The sequence below is a fragment of the Pelecanus crispus genome, chromosome 4 (genome assembly GCF_030463565.1).
Source record: "Pelecanus crispus isolate bPelCri1 chromosome 4, bPelCri1.pri, whole genome shotgun sequence".
In the NCBI taxonomy this organism is placed as follows: Eukaryota; Metazoa; Chordata; class Aves; order Pelecaniformes; family Pelecanidae; genus Pelecanus; species Pelecanus crispus.
Window position 1 is genome coordinate 9961449 of NC_134646.1, and position 20458 is coordinate 9981906.

The following is a 20458-nucleotide window of genomic DNA, read 5'->3' on the forward strand; positions in this document are numbered from 1 at the left end:
CTATACAGTGTTAGTTAATAAGATAAAACAAGAGGAAAAAGTCCGTCGTCGTCTTTGAAATCTTTGCAAGCAGCGTAATTTATCATTACAAAGACAGAACTCATGTGGAGACATCTGCTTAGTATTTAATAGAAGTTTGCATTAGGATTTTAAATTTGCTTTAGTGTTCTCATACTCTCTTATGCAATGGAGAGGTGTGTTGCTTCAAACTTAAGTAGAAAAGATTGATGGTGCATAAAAGTTGTTCCTTCATTTGAAGATTATCTTATTTGAGGAATAACTTTGAAGAATTTGAATTTAGTAAATCAGTGATTTGGATACAATGTATTTTTTTAAACTGTTTCTGTACTGACATAACTAACACTGAGCTCTGTATGGTATATATATCTTGTGTCTGGATTTCAGGGATTGATAATCTTTCATCTAAGCAGAAAAAAAAGGGGGGGAGGGGAATAAATTGGCAGTTTGGGATATGTGCCAAGGTGTTTTATTTGCCCAAACAAGCAAGTTGATTGTGCTTGACAATAGTGCAGTTTAGCCAGTTGTCAGAGAGATTTTCCTGGTTTTAATTTGATCTGTCTGTGTGCACATCTTCAAATCTGAAGTCTTTTGTAAGACTTCAGTCTGAAATGTAACCAAAAATGATCAGGGAGCTTTTCCAGGTGCTTTTGAAAGCTTTACTCTGAGAACGTAGCCCTGTGCTGCACTGTGGCCCTGCGCAGGTGACTACTTCACCTGCATGCGTTTCTTAGGGGTGTGTGTGCTGCATGGGAGCCTGCTCAGGTATGGCCAAATCTGCACCGTAAGACAACCTTAGCCAAACTAAGGCTGAAATGAAGGAGTGGTAAAAGGATTGGAGGAGGTGAGAACTAGCAAGCTGATTAGGAGTTAGTCCACATAGGGATTGAGTAAAATCTCTTAAAAAGGTGTGGGGTTTGGCTTGTTTTTGGAGAACTACCTGCAGTTGGGGGATTTTGGAAGGAAAAAATCCCGAATCAGACCTGTTTTTTCTTGGTTCGAAGTTTACTTGGGGTTATAGAACTTGAAGCCTGTGTATTTCCTCAAAGGTGACGTGTACTTCCCCAAAACAAGTGTGTTTTCACTTGTAAAGTAGACGAGTAGCAGCAAATGTGATGTCTTTCATGAGCATTTTGCTTTACCCTTTTTTCATTCCTAGCAGCTTTATATAATAATGTTTCATTTTTATAATAGCGTTTATTTTCACTCTCTTACCTGGTTTTGTTTGGTTGTTTGTTTTAACTCTTTGATCTCTTCATGTTCCTTGTGTTACAGGCATTGCCAAGTAAAATATGAAGCAGATAATCTTGGAATTGAAGTTCTGAAATAGATACAGTTGACTGATCTGTTGCTGATTATAATGCTTGTTTGTAATGTCATTTGATATCTAACTATCTGGAATAGAGCTGTTGACTTACTGAATTATGTTTTCCAAAAAACTGTATTTTCGTCTGTTCCGTAGATCAAGATCTAAGAAAATGAGTTAGGAAAAGAAAAACAAATCCTTGCCCTTTTATGATCTCTCTATTTTAAAGCCTAATTAATATGAATAACTATTTGTTGAATAAATTACATGGCAAAAGGCAGTGACATTTTAAAAGTATTTTCACGTATTGTTTGAAATATATACCACTTCCCTTTCATTACACTTTTTTCCCCTTGGCTTGAAGGTTTTTTTTCCCCTTGTGAAGTTACTGGGGAAATTTCAGATACAGGTTCCTGCATATTCATTATATTACTGTACACATGTTCAGAAAGATCGAGGGTTCATAATCAGAAGCTGAGATAACATTTACTGTAGGGTCAGCATCTCCAAGGTGTTTTGTCATTCACACTTCCCCGGGAATGATGTCTGAGGCTCAGGCCCTTTATCTCCACTTTTCCTGTGATAGGAGATACCAGTAGTTGCTTGCAACTATGTTTGACTGTCAAGGGTCTCCCCTTACAGGTTTCGCCTTCATTTAATCTTTTCTTGTCTTTAGTAGACATAGTGATTACTCTCACTGTGTTAATTTTGGTATTATTACTTTGTCAGTAGTATCTCTGATTCACTGTACTGATACTAGTGTTAGAAGGGTAAGCAAATCTTGTTGCCCAAAAAACCAAAAGGTTAAAAATGTCTGTGAATCTCCGGGTTGTGTGTTGAAGGCTTTAAGGTTTTCACTAGCTATTTTGCCTTCTCAGAGTTTCCAGAGGCAGAAAACAATTAAATAGACTCTTCTGAGCACTTCAAACAGCCATCTTCTAATTGAAAAGTTGAAATTTTAATCAACACTTAGTTGGACTCCTGTTGCCAAACATCTGCTTCCCTTCAGTCGGTGGCACCTCTTGACCCTCCAGTGTGCTCCTTGCATTCCCATCATACCGAACTCGATAGCCCTTCCTTCAGCTCAGAGCTCAGCACTGCTCTCCCTCATCTCATAAGGTGAGGACTGGGCCTCCAACTGTTGGGTTTCTTCACTTCTGAAGTTGAGTTTTCATACTGCGCCTTAGTAGACTGTGTGATCAGGCGTCTCAGATACATCCTGAGTGTCACTGGATAAATGTTGTTGGAGTAACCTGAACAATGATGCTTGTCTGGGGTAGACTCCAGTGTGTAGGCTAGTGCCACCTGGAAAACATTTTGGCATGAAGAAATACACATTTTGCTTTATTGAACTCAGGAACCGGAATATTTATAAGGTAATAGTAATGATGCTACTAATAATGGAATTTATCTAAAAAAATAAATGAACATACAAAGATTGTTTTCCGTTAGATCGCTGAACTGAATCAGTTTCCTTGGTAGTCACAAGGTGACAGAAAAACAAACCTCATACCCCAAGCACTAGAAATGTATTATACTGAAGATGTAGGCATATCTGTAGTTCTTCAGAGGAAGAAAAAGGTGCTCTCCTTTTGTGAGATGAAAGACGGGAGACTTGTTTTCATTTAGGGGTGGAATACAGAACAGAAAAACGCTTTAAAACGTGGCTGCAGTCCTAGAGTGCATACATGTATTTACTGACTTATGTAAGATATTTTAGTGTGGGTGGTTTTATATTATTTGCAGTATTTTAAAGCCTTGCAGCTTAAAGACAGAACCTTTGCTTTTCTCATCATTTCTTTTTTGCCCTCTGACCCGATTCTTTCCCAAACGCTAAGTGCAGGCTTCAGGCCCCCAAAAGCGTTTATTTTGCGTCCTTTAAACTAACTACTGAAAACCATTGAGCTGCGTGTCCCCTTAAAATCAGAGTTCTAAATCCTCATTTAGACACGAGGCCAAAATAGCGTATTTGAAGCACTGAGCAAGAGGTGTCTGAAAGTTGTGCACAGCAGTTCTGCAGTTAGTCCCTGGATGTCTGAGTGTGTTCTCAGAGATTTCGTTTTCTGAAATGATAGGTCACTTTTGAACATTTTATCCATGAAATATAATTGAATGAAAAACGGCTGCAGGCATAGTTGTGGATTTTGAACTTTTGTCTAAATACGGAGGAATGGTATTGGGAGAAGCTTGGGGAAGGGTTTAAGATTATTGGCACCTCAGAGTAATCCTTTTTTTTGTCATCTGGCAGCTTGTTAGTTTCTGTCCCTGTCCAGGTAACGTATTTCAGCAACTGTAATAGACGTTAATATTAGCCCGGCCCATCATAAAAGCCTTGAGATGTACATGCCATCTTCTTCAAAACCTGCATTAAGTAAATTAGTAATGTTTACCTCAAACTCAATTACAGCCTTGTTAGCTGCATGGCTGGCTAGGGCTCTGATAGTTTTTAAGCAATTTTTGTTACATTGTATTTTGGCTTGCTCCTCCATTGCAGAAACTCTCTTCTCTTAACGATTCCAGGTCTTACTCTAATTAAATGTTAGATACTGAAGCCATCTTATCTTTCCTGCTCAGTGTTTAACCTGACTTTTTAGCCTTCTTGGTCTGTAAATCTGCAAAGGTGGTTTGTGCTGAATATTCCATGTGCTTTGTTTCCTGGTGAGGTAGAGCTGTGCAGTGGAATAGCTTCCATTTATAGCTTCAGGGCATTCCTTTTGCACAAATTGCTTGGACACATGGACAGATTGTGTTTGAGACAAGATCTGAAGCTCAGACAGTTGTACTGTAGGGAGCTTGGGTGAAATCCAGGCCCTCCTTGATGTCAAATTGAGTTTGGTCACCTTTTTCCATGAGCAAGGAATTCAGAGCATGATTTTCTTCACACTTTACTTGCTCCCACGATGCCTCTTCATTTATTCTTGGAGAGGTTTTCAATTCATCATACTCCTACATGCAGAGCATCTGAGGGAAGAACTGAAGACACTTGCGGATGAAAAATACTTCTAAGATTTACAAGGTTTCCCATCAGTTCCGAGAAATGAAAGATTTAATACTTAGGGATTATGGAATGTAGTTCTGTAATTTAGTTGGACCCTTATTCTATCATTGCTAAACAAATGTTATTTTAAAGTTAAACATATTTTGCCAATATCCATTGCTCTGACTAAATGATGGGGATCTTAGATTTAGAAAGGGCTTTTCATCCCAGTGGATTCCCGTTGTGTTTGAGCTGGATCCCAGCGTGCCTCCACAAAGGTTGCCGAGTACATAACCTTAGGTGTGTACGTCATTTACCACAGAACTGCAGCCGCTGCTGGCCTGAAATGTGGCAATTACTTAGCAATGCGCGCAGTGCTGTGCAGCGTTTTATGAAAAGTGAAGAACATTTTTCGGTTTTCAGTTGAACCAGCTGGTAGGTGAGGGATGGTGATTAAACAACAGAATGTAACGTAGTTACAGTGCTAGAATTTGGGCAAAGCAGCAAGTTTAGTGGTCACTACTATGCTTTTGAAAAAGGGTTGTGGCATTTGGAGTGATGACAAAAGGTCAGAACTAGCATCTTACCTGAAGGTTAGGCTCACTGGGGCAGGGTGACTTTCAAGGAAGTCGTTATGCTTTTGAGCACTCTGGAAGAGTGATTTGAAAGACTTACCTGGGCTGATAGGATATTGCATCTGAGGAAGGGACATCGCGTAACCGTCACTGTTGTTTTTGGAGAGGCACGTTTTTCTTTACAAGACTGCTGGGTACACCTAACTGGAGTTTTAAGGCCTGACAACATCATGTTATCAAGCTATGAGTGCTAGCTTGGGAGGTGCTCAGATTGACTTTGTAACCTGTATTAAACTTGTGCTAAAACTTATATATACTTATATATACTTATAAATACTGTTATGGTAAAATGTTGCTACAGTGGGAAGCCTTGGGCTAGGGAGCTAGAGTGGCACTTGGGTCTTGTGATAAAAAAATAAGACAGGGTCGAGGAATTGCTCACTGATAGAAGAGTGACGTGCCTATGCATGGTGATGTGTGTGTTCTTTGAGATTATAAAACTCAAGTGTATGCTCCTGAGAAAAGGGGTCATAGGAGGGAACTTGTATGGAACTGCTGTGGCAGGGACCTGCAAAGGCTGTTCGTGTGTCAGATACCGAGCAATTGTGCGGTGGTGTTGTAAAGCACTGCAGAGATCATATGGATCCATGCATTGTTCAGCAGCTGCAATTGGGGAGTTATCAAATGACACTAAATTTTGAGTAGGATTGGTGTTGTCAAGAGAGAAAAGTCCCTTTTTCTGTTTTGATCTTGAGTGAGATTATTGTATGATAATACACTATTGTATAAAGATAAGGAAGATAGATGGGCAAATCCTCCAGCAACAGAAGCACGAGAAGGAGAATTTGGCTATGTGAAATGATGTTGTAGGTTGTGTTTGCATACATGGTGCTTTCTCTGCAATAAGGCCTGAAGACTTCCGCGCAGACAGCTCTTTCTATACCTAACATAATGGACAACCGCCCTTAGAATAGTCTGCATCTGTTTTATTTGTGCTGGAATTTGGGTCTAGACACGTGGAGTTATGTCACAGTGACATAAAGCCTTACTGTAGAGAGTTGTGGACCAGGCAGTAAACGGGGAGGCTCTGAGCATCTATGTTTTCTCTTCAGGCTGCAGATCTTTCTGACAAAGTGTTGGCAGCAGCACCTAGCTGGTCTCAAGAGTGAGTTGAGGAACAGCATAGGCATCTGGAAATGCCCGCGTTAAGCAGAAGCGACAGCCAGACATACATCGGTGGCGGGGATGTTTTGCTCTGTTTTGCTGCCTGGTGTAATGGCGTAGCGGGAGTGTATTTACGGTGGGAGAAGTGCTTTCAGACGCCCAGCGATCTGAGGCTTTGAAGTGTTCAGAGGCTGTCGCAGCAGGTAGTTCTCCAGGGACACAGCTGGGTGCCTTGCAGGTGGCTTTACAACAGCCTTGTGCATGATACATAATAGCTGAGCCTTTTCTGCTCACGCTGAGTAGTATATTAGTTGTGGGGTGGAATTCCTCGAGGGCTTGAATTGCTTTACTGGTCCCAAAGAATTTTCTGTTTTGATGAGCGTTTTTGGAATCAAAACATATTCTTGACAGATCATTTAATAAATTGATACAGTTAAAGTTGATTATGTTTTTCCTTTTGGGAAGTGTGTGTTCTTCACAAATATGAGAAAAGAATTCACACTCCTTGATTGCTTTCTTTTATTATCAGGAGGTGTATGTGTTATATACACCCTGTAGCGGTATTATAAAAACACTGTATTTACAGTGTAAGGTGTATATAATAGCCTAGGGGAACAGAAAGTTTTCCTACTCGAGTCTTAGAAGTCGCCTTTCCAGCACCAGTAGTGTGTTAGAGCTTTCTTTGCCTCTCTTGCTGTGAGTTGCACCTCGTTAGTGGTTTGGGATTTCTTTTTGCTTTTTGTCTGTAAGTGGATAAATGCAGAGGGAAAACTGAGACATCATCCTCCTCCCATTGTTCTCAGTGGTGAAAACCTTTTAAAACACACGAACACCTAGGCCATCTGAAAGGATCCCAGCTACAGAAGAATCAGAATGGTCTTGGTGTATCTCCTGGAGTGGTGATGCTAGCTGAGCTACTATGTTCATCCTTAACTTGCACAATCATGTAACAGGCGAGGCACTTACTCAGACACCTTTTATCTCTGATGTCTAATGGTGATAGTGATGCATGTTTTGGATGTGTTTGTTTAGCTCTGTGCTTTGGAGTTGTGTGTTTTTCATATTTGCTGTTATTCACATGGCTTTTGGTAGTATGGGCTCTTTTAACATCTCATTAATTTTCCATCTGCTGTAGAACTCATTTCTCCCATGAGGTGTATAATGTTATCTTACAAAAGTTTTACATCTTCCAGATCCCAGTGATTCAGACTTCCCTTATGTGTTTTTGTTATTTTACCAAACCTGGGTTTAACTCTGTCTTGATCTTCAGTTGTTTTTTTAGTCTTGGTGATCCTCACCCAGTCTGGGACTAAGGCTAGTATTCAGAAAACGGTTGATGAATATAGTCATTTTGGATACTTAATGCAAGAGGATAGTTTTGGTGAAAAGTGTCTGGAATTTTTCTGAACCAACTCAATTAGGTTCGTGTGCTTTTATAATACGGAAGAGCTGTTTTGAATCCTGTGTTTGTTTTGACCACAGTAGATTTTTTCTTCCGTACAGTCCAGGGATGGTTCTTACTTCATGTATTTAGGTGTACAAATCAGATCATTAGGCACTGAAGTAGCTGTCATTGCCTGTGAACTTCTTTGAGTGAGGTTCCTTTTCCGGATTAGGTATGAAAATATGGAAAGGATGCTTAAAAGACAAATAACATCCTTCATTTTCTTCCTGCACTTTTATTGGCATACTCAGAGTGGGTGGATTGCTTATTAATGAAAGCAGCTTTGGGTAATTCAGTGACCTGGTCTTGGCACCGATGAAGGGAGATTTTGCCATTAACTTTAATGGAAGCAGAGTTGAAACTCTTATTTGAGATTTCAAAAGTAGTTAAATTTAATACTGTTATGGGCTGGATATTTTACTATCATTTGACTGGCTCCTTCATTTTCTTGGACTTTTGTGTCTAAGTGGTGGTGGTGGTTTGAATCTGTGAATGCATGCCTTATGCATTGGATGGGTTTTGTTTATTCAGTGAGTAAATGTTTTCCCTATTGAAGTGAAGCCCTTGCCAGAGATCATCCGTTAGCTACAGTTACAGATCTTAGTGGGTAGTAAAATCTCAGTCCCATGAGAAATTCTTCCACCTTTTTCTCCTAGTATTATGTATAGCCAGTTTACATGGCTCAGAAAAATACAACAGTCTCTTCAGTAACTTACTAAAAACATTGTGTGTTTTCACTGTGCATTCACCGATTTTATGTGCAAGGAAACAGCTATTACAGAACTATGTAAGAAACTATTTTTTCCCTTATTCATTGTAGGAAGTTAGTTGGCATGGAAAAAATACTCATTATAATATATCCTGAGGAAGGCTGGCTGCGTTTGAGTTGTCCCTTACGTATGGAAATTTTGCGTAGCATGCTTTCATATAATGCTTTAAAAAAGTAATTTAAAATAAAGATTCTGTAGTTTCGGTGCCAAGAGTTGACCTTTCATGTTGCATGGAATAGTTAATTAATCCAGTGGCCTAACCCTTGTGTACATGGACTGTGTCTAAAATAGAAGTACACATTTAAGACGGTGTTCTGATGTGTAGCATCTGCAGATGACACAGTAAAGAAATGGAGGTGGAAGATATGGTAGGGAATATTTTACTCCTCACCTTTGTAGCTTCTATGTGGCATGAGAGAAACCTGGAAATACATCTTTTAATGCCCACGTTAAAAAAAAAGAAGTCCATATGCTTGCTTACTTGTCATCGGTTTATGATGGACTTGGTAATGTTAGGTTAATGGTTGGACTGGATTATCTTGAAGGTCTTTTCCAACCTAAACGATTCTGTGATTCTATGATAAGTTGTCATCAGAGCTGAATTAAAGCACACAGGTAAAGATGCAGAAGTACATCATACTTCTACTGCTCTAATTTTGCCAGATGCATGCATTACTTGGGAACAGCTTTTGTTGTTTTTTTAATTATTATATTGGATGTATTAAAGCCTCCAGACTCATCAGCTCTTCTCCCACAGAAACTTCAGAATCAAACACCAATACAGCCAATACAAGCCAATACAGCTTGTTGTTCTTAATTCCTTATCTTGTGTGCAGGCTCCCTCCCCCATGTCCAACAGTGTACAAAGCACTCAGATCCACAAATGAATTAGAAATTTCAAAGTGTCTGACTTGCTGGTGTGGTGGTCTAACTAGCTGAATACCTCAGTGGCAGGTAGTTGGTCAGATATTAATGTCTTGGCGATGGAAAATATCAGAACCCATGAGAACCTAATACTAATCTGTGTGGGTACGTATGTGGTCTGTGTCTTCTAGTGAGGCTGTTGATTAAAGAAATCACTTCTGTCTGAATGTTAAAGTGTTAAAATTTATATTGTTGTATTGCAGGAAAATCTGTCTTTCTGTCGTGAATTTTAGGTGTGTATCTGACACATTTTGAGTGATTTCACTTACTCTCCTCTGACTTTTTTAGGTTGAGTTTGGGTATGGGCTGGTAGCATCCTTAGGTGGAGTTTATACTGCTGCTTATGTTTTTTCTTTAGTTTTCAAGAGAGCATTTAAATGGAATGGTAGTTCTTGGGATTCTGGCTTTCCACACAGATTAGTAAATGGCAGTCGGTCACTTTTTTCCTTTTTTATTTTTCTTTTTTTCCCTTCGTAAAAACAGAAAATTATAATCGTAAAATAGAGTGGCTTAGGAAAAGTGCCCCAGACTTTTGAAAAACCCTTCAAATCACCAGCTTTTATATTAAAACACTAACATTTGCTTAAAATAATCTTTTCTGTATTCTTACTGCAGAAGATAAGATTTTTAGCCGTTTTCTGCGTACCTTGCTTCAATTTTGACCGTTACATATGTTCTGCGTAATGTCTGTTATCATTGCTGTGTTACAGAGTGGTTTTTATTGGGGCAGATCCCTTAATGCATTACTGACTGACAAGAGAAGACAAAAGCATAACTACAACATTACGAATTCTTCTGATGACTTGTTACTTGGTCATAGCTTTCTAGTGAAAGTTCTGTTCAAGTCACTTCACTTTGAAAATGATTTTTGTTTTTAATAGGGAACTTATCCCATCCTGTGCAATCTGTTTTTGAACAGTGCCTTCTGATCCCCAAGAGGTTTCTGCTGGATGATGTGGGGCAGTATTGCTCTTATGGCGTTACACTTTTTACTCCTAGCATCTATGTGCACAGGCAGTGAAGAAATGAGCAGTGTGGGAAGGCCTTTGCATCAGTTCTGTTTTATTTGTCTACAGTTAATGCCCAGAATTACAAAATCTGTGTTCATCCTTCAGAGCTCAGCATGTAGGTCCTAGCTTCCATATCATATAGACCTTATTACAAGTCCTTCATCTCTCCAACCCATAAGGATTTATTGGCTTTTTTCCAGTACTGCTGTGTAGTTGGCAGTGGAAAATACCTGTAAATCTTACTGAATTAAAATTAGTTGATTTGCACAGGTATAATATACTCTGGTGTCAAAGCACTACCTTGTCAATGGAGTGTAGATTCTTTCTCTTTTTCCTTTTCTCCTGTTGTTACAATATTTCTGAAAGCTGACAGAGGCTCTGTCAAAAGGTTTCAAGGCAAAAAGGTATAATTTGTTTGGGATGTAATGAATAATTATGCAGACAAAAATTGTACAACCACAGAGAGAGATTTGCTCAGGAGAAGAGGCAACAGCTTGTTTCGTGGGCTCTACTGTGTGCGCGTGGCAGTGTGCTTCCTTTTGAAAAGGCCTGCTCTGGTAAAAATTGGGTAACTGATACAGGTATTTAGGACATCGATACATTCGCTTCAAAGAGTACATCTCAGGCTATCAGCAGACCTTGTGGTCAGTTATTAATCTGCAGAAAGTGGTTTATTGATGCTCAGGGGGAAGCATGTTATGAGCTAGCTTTCTTGAAGTGCTGGGTGGAAGGCTGGTAAGTGCAGTGCAGCCAATACATGCATGTATCAGTAGAAAATTATAAACAAAGTAAAACCAGAAGAGCGGTCGCAGAAGTTTACAACTGAGTAACTTTTACTTTGTGGTTCATTTTGAAAGAGTCTTTTGGAGGTTTGTCATGGAGCCTGACTATGGCTTGCCTTACTCATATAGTCCCACTGGTCAATTGGCCTTCTTGGGGGTGTGGAGAGAGCAAAGGCTGTTATTGATAGATAGCAGCAGTGTCTGCAAATGATCCTTTCTGTATCCTAGGTCTGTCCACCTGGTCCCAGCACTCCAGATCTCGACATCGGAGGACTTCGTGTTCCAGACATGAAGATCGAAAACCTTCTGAGGTATTTCTGGAATTTGATTTGCATTTTGTTACATCTATGAAATACAAATGTTCTGTTAATGGATCCATTTCTTCTGATTTACATTTTCTTTTCTTTTTTTGCTACATTTTAGCTGGCATCTGCCCTCCACTTCCCACCCCTTTTTTTTTTTTTTTGCCAGGAGATTAGGGAGTTCAGCTGTTGGCACAGCCACTGCCAGCACCAGTTTCTATCTGTGAATTTTGTTAGTCTGACACCCATTCAACATAGCTGCGGAGTCTGTCTTCTAGTATTTTAAGCATCAGGGTTTATTTGTAGCTGGATTTATGAACAGTGAAAATTTGCATTAGGTGCATTTATTTCATTGGGCATTGGGTCTTAGGATGTGATCTTTGTTAAAGTGCTTGTCAAACTAAAAATCTGCTTCCTGACAGTTCTGTCTCGCGTAGTGCTTTGAGGAAATCCTGTCAAGGGAGATATAAATCTTTGAGCTTTCGAGGATGGATCAACTGTTAGTAACACATAAATGCGATCCAGTTCTTTGGAATTACTCTTGCTGACTCTCCCTATCTTCATGCAAATACTACACTGCGGACTTTGTAGAAGCTGCAAAGAAAGTATTAGCTTTGGGAGATGGGATGTCTTCATTTAACTTACTTGCCCAATACATGTGTTTCTGATGCCTTAATGAGTGCTTGATGTTGAGAAAAAACATGCTTTATTAATCTCCCCAGTGACAGTATACCTAAGTCCCCGCGAAGAGTTTTCACAAGAAGAATCCCATTCATTGTTTGGTGGGAACTACACCTAGTACTGGCATTTTCCAGTCTTCTTTTTTGATTGTTGGCTGTTAAAGACCTTTTATTTTTTGGTGAATGTGGAGACCCCTGGGGAATTTATTCTTGCTGATGATAGGCTTGCTTTCCTTAGTTATCTTTTGTACATGCCTTAGAAGTAGCCCCTTAGATCCAGTTTTGAGAACTACCTTATGAAAGGCTATCAAGAAATAATCTGAGATAATTTTGAATCTTGCTGGGTTTTTTGTGTGCTTCTGTTTTCTCCTCTCCCTTTCATTTGTTGTCAGAATCTTTGCAGTTTTGTGCTGTTCTCTCTTGTTTTCTCAGCCTGGATGGACTTCTCATATACTTCTCTAGCTCTGTTCCACAGTCTTTCCCCCCCTCTCCCTCCCTGCCCCCCCCCTTTGCATTGTCTCTGCTCACCACAGCACGCTGGTCTGATGATAAGGGTGCTGGCAGAAAAGTGACACTTGCTAAACTCTCCGTGTGAAATCCTGGTCTCGCTGAAGTTGGTGGCAAAATTCCCATTGACTTCAGTGTGGCCAGGGTTTCACCCTTTAGCTTTGAAGTGTTCAGTGCTTCTGAGAGCCAGCACTTCTGTAAGCTCTGCTTTGCTCCAGGCAGTCTGATTGCATCAGAAATTAGAGTAGAAAGAATGGTGTCACAGGGCCACTGGCCCAGGAAGGAGTTTCTTGGCTGTCAGGTGCTGCATTAGGTTTGCTTTTGAGGGAGTTTTGTGACAAATTTATCTGAGAGCCTGAGTTACTTCAGCTGTCAGATGGAGCAAGTTTTGCGTCCCATTTTATATTTTTAGTCTTATTTTCATTTGACATTTGATTGCTTTAATTCAAATCACTTCTAAGTGCAGAATTCCCTGGCCAGCTGTGCTTGTTTGTTTTGTGAGCCAGTTTACTTTGTGGCTTATTTTTCATTTCTTGATTGGAGCCTCACAGGACTTGTAAATTGATTGTTCAAAACTTTTCATTGTATTTCATTACCTGCATTCACCCTTTCCTTCATATGGTAATATTATTCTTTATTTTTTAACATTGGCAGTTTTTCTGAACATGTCAAGACAAGTGTTGAGAAAAATGTCATGATTTTATGCTATTTTTATGACAAAACCAGAGTGGGAATGGAAACACACTGAGACAGAAGTGGGATAGTAATGTGTGTGTTGGGAGGGAGGAGAGGTTTCAAGATGTGCAGTGTGGTAAGGCAAATCACACTTTGAAATATTCTCAGAAGTATAATTAACCATCAGGTTCACTGTTTCCCTAAAATACTTCCCAAAAATCGTAGGCAATCCGTTGAGATTTCAGGTGTGTGAATAGCGTGTGACAGAAATTGCTGTCCTGGGGAGGCCTGCCTAATTAGCACTCTGTGTAGATCTGGTTCTTCCTCAGCCATCTGTAACAGTTGGCTGGAGCTAACGTAAACCAGCCAGTGTCGCCACTGGCTTGGGGCTGGGTCGGAGACTGGGAGGTTGTGTTGCTTTGTCCCATTAGCATCCCCGTGAGAGTATCTAGGAGCACTGCCCTCATAATCTGTCTTTTCCTTCGTAACTCTGCAGCGTGGGGCTGGGTGGGTGTTGACTCTGTCTACTACAAACTGAGAAGTCTGCAGGGGAGCTTTTTCTTAAGATGTTACCTACCTATTTCTTGTCCTGGTGGTGCTTATTTTCTGTCACCTGGTTGCTTTTTAACCCTTTTCTTTGAACGTGGCATTGAGTAGTTAAAAATCTGCGGTTGTGGAGGTGAGGAGTGCTGAGTGCAGTTGCCGTAGCGTTCAGCAGCCTTGCCTTACAGGGAGAGCAGGGTGGAGAGAGCTGGAATACGTGTAAACAAGTGCAGGCTCGTAGTTCTGATGCCTGTGGTAGCACCCTTTGCTTTCTGCAGTGCTGACAGGCAGTGGCAAACCAGGCTGAAGCTGCCACAACAGTACCACAGCATGCCCGCTACAAGAGTGAATCCCTTTTTGTTTCATTCTATGGCTTGTTGAAGACCGCATCGCCGCTTTTGTATGGCTGCTAACCCAAAACTTGCCAAACATCCTGCTTGTTTTGGAGGTGGATGCCTTTGCAAAGGCAAAGTAAAATTACAGCTATGATGCAGGGGTGTCTGTAGCTGATCAAATAACAAGCACCTATGCTGAATGTGGAACTGCCACCAGAATTCCAGTTTGGGTCTTATTTTATTTGATCTTTTGGGTTATTACTTTAAATACTTGCACAAAGAGTCATCTCCTTAGAATTTCCTCTTGCGGCTGGTCATGGTAGAGTCACGCCTTGATTTCTACCACAGGGAATTTCTAGAATGTCTTTGGATTAGTCAGAGCTCCAATAATTAAAAAAAACCCCAAAACCTTGGAGCAAAAGTGAGTCTTCCTTGTGCTGCTGTTTTAGGCCGCAAAGCTCCTGCAGCTTTTGTTGCAGCCAAAACGGAGGTAGAAGTGGGTAGCACCTTCTAGCATCATGTCTCCAGTGCAGGGGGAGTGCCAGGACTTGGCAGTGGAGTTAGCTGGAAGTCATTCTGTCAGTATTTGCACCTTCAGCCACCCCTTTGCCTGCGATGAAGCTAAACTTCTGTCCTGCAGTGGGCTGGGTTAGTTGACTGTTGATACAGTGACCTTGTTACACACTGTGCTCCATGGTTACCCTGAAGCTGTGAATCATAGAGTGTAAATATCAAATGTCAGTGTCTCTATTTTTCTCTCTTGGTCACTCTCTTTGCAGGTGTTCAGAACGGACCTGATCACTGCCATGAAGTTACATGACTCCTTCCAGCTGAACCCTGATGAATACTATGTGCTGGCAGATCCCTGGAGGCAGGAGTGGGAAAAGGGAGTTCAGGTGCCAGTTAGCCCAGGGACCATCCCAGAACCAGTAGCCAGGTATAGTTTGGAGGAATGTAACCAAATACACGTACGTTTATGCTAGCAGCTTATGTCTACATTGCCTTGGCTTCTTGAGCTTTATTCCACGGTGTCTAGCTAGAAAGGTCTTGGCTCTCAGAGACGAAGAGCAACCTGCCTCAGCTTTTTGAATGGACGGAGAGGTCAAGAGTCAGGCCTGTTCTGCCCGTGTGTTGAAATATGAATGTCAGAGAATCATTTTTGGCATTATGTTAGGGTGGAGTGTGATGACAGAACCTTAAAAATAGCTTCTATTTTTAGGCCCAGACTTGACCTCACTCAGCATTGCTGCGAGAGCCCTTGCCTGATGCTTCTTGTGCTTAGCTCCAAGCCTTAGGTTTCTTTCAAGGAACCGTTAGACAAGCCAGATTTCAGGGCTACAGAAAATACAGCATTTATTTTGGTTTCATGTTATTTTTTTGGTCTTTTCATTTACTAACTTAGGAGATTGTTTGTTGTACATTTCAGCTGTTTTAAGAACCACCCAGACGTGCATGTCACTAAATACATTAATGTGAGATTTTCTACCTCTTATCCAAGAAACCCTTGTTTTCCTTACCTTGTTTGTAACACTTAGAGATTGTTTTCTGTTTCAAATTGAACAGTACAGTTGTAAGGGCAGGAGCATGCTGCAGCCCATCTACCTATTTTATGCTTAGTTGGGATTGGAGTTGGAGAACGTGAGAAGTACAAGGACTATTGCCAATTAATCATACTAGATCTCTTTGAGTACGTCCAGGCTGGCCCATAAGGCGTTACCAGATGACCCACCAGCGCTGGTGGGGCCAGAACAGCCCAATCTCTGATACACAGCAAAAAATTCTGGGTGACACTACACTGCTTCTCTTTGGTCTGCATCTGCCAGCTGTAACCTTGGAGCAGGGGGACTACAGGAATGTTTGTTAGCGCTTTTTGTGTTCTGTGTAGCAACCTGCAGACCGCTGCACAGCCCCACTGGGTCTGTGTATGGAGGACCTTAGCCGCACATCAAGTAAACCCTTTCCTTCCTTCTCCTTCTGAAGGATTGCACCTGGAGCTCCAAGGAGAACTTGGCATTTTCCTCTCTGCTGTGCAGTTTAGAACATGGGAGCATACCATTTCCCTGCAGTGCTCGCAGCCTGCTCCACACTGACCTCACCCAGTCCCTGCATAAATGCACACACATTGTACATGTGTGCTCACATTGTCTTCTCCTCACTGCTTTCTCTTCCAAGCATTTCCCAAGGCTGCAGGAGGGCTAGGAGACCTATGGACTTCAGCAGAGGGAGACTTTCCAGGGGATCCCCACCCTATATGTTTCAGGGAGGTGGTTTGGTGGCTATATCAGATCCAGGCACTCACTCAGGAGAGAGCTTTTCTCTGCCAATGGCCAACAGGAATGTTGCTCCAAATTTAAGATATTAAAGGAGGTAGGGAAAGAAGGCACCCACAGTTGTAGGTATCAGCACAGCAGGCACCACTTTTTTTCAGTTGCTGAGCTGTCTTGTATGGTCCTACTGGTGAGCACCTGTGGGTCAGAGTGGCCCTCTGATGCCTAATTATTACCCTGTTTGCTCCCTCACAAAACAGTTGGCGAGCCCTGCCGTGGTGGTACTGGAGTGCTGGAAGTATTCTGTGCCTAACTTTGGGAGGGGAGGGAGATGTTCTGTAAATTAAATCAGCAGCAGTCAAATAGTAGCTGGTGTAGAACAGAAACAAAATACGGTACAGATAGCTGATGCTAATGAGGTACATAATAGAGAATAAAAGGGTTTGGCCTTCTAGTGACTGGGCAGGGCAGCAAGAGTAGGTTCAGAGGGGTGGGGAAGAGAGCAAGTCTGTGTGGTGATTCAGCGTAAGCATGCGGTCAGATGGATAATTCAGTTGAATGTGGTTTTTAGTATGTAGTAAGTGTTGCTTTTTTTTTTTTTTTCCCCACTTCTTTCTATCACAGAAATTGAAGGTGGTTTGTTTTGAAGCCAAACTACCTGTGCATATTTTTTCTGTGCCACTACAGTGGTAGTTAGACAGCATGTGTGGGGTGCTGCCCAGAGGTTATGATTTCCGCATGGAGAGGTACTCAGGAAGGAATTTGGTACAGAAGATTTGGAGAAGAGTGCCCAGTTTAAATTCTGTGTGAGATGTAGTAGTCTGTAGTATTTTAATACGGTGCAGTATGACCAGGAACAGTTTGGGCAGTGCAGTTAGGCTGGCAAGGTCATTCAGATTCGTATTTGTCCACAGTCCCCTTCTGCGCCTTAGAAGCCCTACACGCAGCATTTGGCTCTTGCCCACCATATCTCAGATTGTTGTCTGACATAAGCTAGATGAGGGGAAGATTTACAGCTGTGCAGGAGACTGAAATAGGTTGAGGATTTACTGAGATCTACGTGTGCAGATACAGTAGCGACAGATCAGGGTCTTCTGATAGGAGGAGGAGTTATTAACACGTTGGACTTCAGATGGGGGCAAAATAGGGTGGAGGATGTCCTGCTTGTTGGGGAGCTCAGGCTGTTCCCAGCAGAAAGTTGTGTCTACAGAGAGTGGTGCTATCTCCTCCCTTGTAGCACTAGAGCACCAAAAAATCATCAATGTTGGTGCTGCAGGAGGCAGTCATTTCGCAGTGTGGCCTGTCACTCCTGAAGGTACCAGCGTTCCATCGTGAAGTGGGTTGCATCCAAACTGAATTTCAGCGTGTGCAGTTAAATGAGGGAAGGTGCAATGTCCTCTGCTGAGAGAACTCCACTGCAGGTGGACTGACAGAGTTATCCTGCTGTTTGGAGGCAAGCCACCAGCTTGCTGGTAGAATGACTGCTGTCCTTTGTGAATTGGGCGGTTTGGCCCCCAGCTCCTGGCTTTGCAAAGTTGCGGCATTGTAGGAATCTGACCTAGACCCAGTTACGTGCTGTAGGCGCTTTACTGTTTCCTGAATCAATGCCTGTGGTCAAACAAAATTTCAGTTGGCTTGCAGCTAAAATACGCTTTCATGGTTGGTTGTTGGCCAACTGGAGCCTCCAAAACCTGAGAGAAGGTACTTTCAGCAGCGGCTGATTAATATTTGCGCTTGGCCCAGCATGACATTAGTGATTGTGAAAGAGGAAGTGTAGACCCAGGATGCCAGAGCTTGGATCTGCTTGGGTAAGTGAAGGTGAAGCTAGTGCAAACTACTTACTCTCTGTGGAAAGGTTCTGAATCTCACAAAGGTGGCAATTCTGTAGCTGCATGCACACACACACAGAATTCAGAAGAAATATGCTGTAAGAAAGAAAACTTCAAATGTAGCAGGAGATACTACTTTTTTCCTTTGACTTTTCTTGATCTTGGTGTTGTAGTTAAACAGATTGATTTTAAAAAGTCTTAACATCTGTGTATATGGCAGCCATCACTACATAAATACAGTGTTCCTACTCTAGCTTTAAACAAGTGTGAATTTCAGGTAAGAGTAAGCACAGCTCTATCTTCTAAGCTTTTCATTTTATTTATAATTCTGGTAATGAATTGGGTTTCTAGACAACTCCAGTTAATTCCTTATAATACCGCCAATCCATTATGAAAGTCCACTGTCCTGTTTCCTATCTCAGTGGTGCAAGATGATTGCTTAGATGGTTAGATGATTGCTCATGATTTGTTAGTCACTTAGAATGAGGCATTTTGAATTCTCTAGACACAAGTCTCTCAGCAACCCAGCATACCTGACATCTGCTTGTCTGTTTGTTTTAGGATTGTGTCTGAGACGAAAGCTGTCACATTTACGCGTCCCAGGAAGTATATTGTTTCGTCAGGTTCGGAGCCTCCAGAGCTGGGCTATGTTGACATTCGAACCTTAGCAGACAGCGTGTGTCGCTACGATCTCAATGATGTGGACGTAGCGTGGTTGCAACTTGCCAATGAAGAATTCAAGGAAATGGGTGAGCAATGAGTGCTTGTGGTTTTGTTGCCTCCTTTTTTTTTTTTTTTTTTTTTCCCCCCTCAAAGCTGGCAATCTTAAGAGTAATTTTACGGAGGGTAGCAGTGGGAAGAGATGATAGAGAGTAACCGTATGAGTTGGGCTAGCCATGGGAAACCAGACCTGATGTGATTAAGCCCGAAGATACCTGCTTTCATAACTGCTGAGTTGTATCTGCTTAGACCAGATCTGAATCTGGCCACATGGCTTTTTTTCCTCTGCTGCTTTCCATTTCACAAGGGAATTCTCACAAAGTTCTCATTTTGCCATCAAGGTCCTTGAAGAGAACATCAGATAGACCATTCAGGTAGTTTTTCCAGTTAGTCCTTTTTTTTAATTTATTTTTCCTTGTGTCACATATCTGTATCATCTTTTTAGCTAGCAGTGTTCAGTGCGAAGAAGGTAGACAAGGAGTCTTGTGAGGTTTAGAGAACCTATGCCAGCTGAATTGTGCAGGGAATGAGACAGTAAGGAATTCCCGCAGTGATTTATTGGAGGAACCTCCCAACCTTACCATGATCGTGTGCTCCAGTTCCGAAGCAGGAAGAAGAGCTGTCACAAGGGGAGCAACTGTTCCCTTTTCTGCACGATGGCTTGTGCGTGGGAAGGGGCAGGGGACCAGGGCAAGAACAGGAACGTTTCTTTGATAAGGGGTGTACTTCGGGAGAGGATTTCAGTGGAATTGAAGAGGATGTAAGTCAGCACGGAACTTGTACCCCATTGTTTAGGTAAGGGAAAAGATGCTGTGCCAGATGGAAGAGGTTTGGACATGTTTGTGAACGCTGTTGATTTCTGTTTTAGCATTGTGGCAGTTCCTGCTTTGGGTTACAGTTTAGTCATACGGGTTTTACCTGGCTGTAGCCCATACGTGGCGTGGCTCAAGACCTGGTAAACCACAAGCTGACCATTTATAACTCTTTAAAAGTTTGTCCTTTTTAAACCCATGTATGGAAGAAACAGATGACCCAGCCTTGACCTGGTCTCTTACCCAAGGCTTTTTTTGCAGATCTCAAGTCAGGCCTGCTCAGGTTTAGTGTTTGGCTTAGATAATTTCAAACCAGTTCATGATTCAAGAGTTTAGGTTACCTTTCCAGTTATCTCTTCAGGAAAACAGCAGCAGCAAGTCTCCTTGGCTTTCTTCAAAGAAAAATTAGAAATACTTTTTATGATTTGTAATTGATGTCCACCTATCCAATATAGATCATAGAATCATAGAATCGTTTAGGTTGGAAAAAACCTTTAAGATCATCCAGTCCAACCATTAACCTACGTTACTAAGTCCACACTAAACCAATCAAGGGTAGACTAGACTAAACCATGTCCTGAAGTGCCACATCTACCCGTTTTTTGAACACTTCCAGGGATGGGGACTCCACCACCTCTCTGGGCAGCCTGTTCCAATGCTTGACTACCCTTTCCGTGAAGAAATTTCTCCTAATTTCCAGCCTAAACCTCCCCTGGCGCAGCTTGAGCCCATTTCCTCTCGTCCTATTGCTAACTACATGGGAGAAGAGACCAACACCCACCTCACTACAACCTCCTTTCAGGTAGTTGTAGAGAGTG

At 41.7% G+C, this 20458-nt stretch overlaps 1 protein-coding gene across 3 annotated transcripts in view; it reads left to right on the forward strand.

Moving 5' to 3' along the window:
* The window catches only part of JADE1 (jade family PHD finger 1), a 45484-nt gene that overhangs the window by 10094 nt on the left and 14932 nt on the right, over positions 1 to 20458 (forward strand). For 2 of the 3 annotated variants that reach the window (XM_075708872.1, XM_075708871.1), the window contains exons 3-5: positions 11199 to 11281; positions 14792 to 14949; positions 18670 to 18857. In XM_075708872.1, coding sequence (XP_075564987.1) covers positions 11199 to 11281; positions 14792 to 14949; positions 18670 to 18857 — 429 coding nt within the window. The remainder of the gene's footprint in view (positions 1 to 11198; positions 11282 to 14791; positions 14950 to 18669; positions 18858 to 20458) is intronic. The other variant, XM_075708873.1, reaches the window with a different exon arrangement.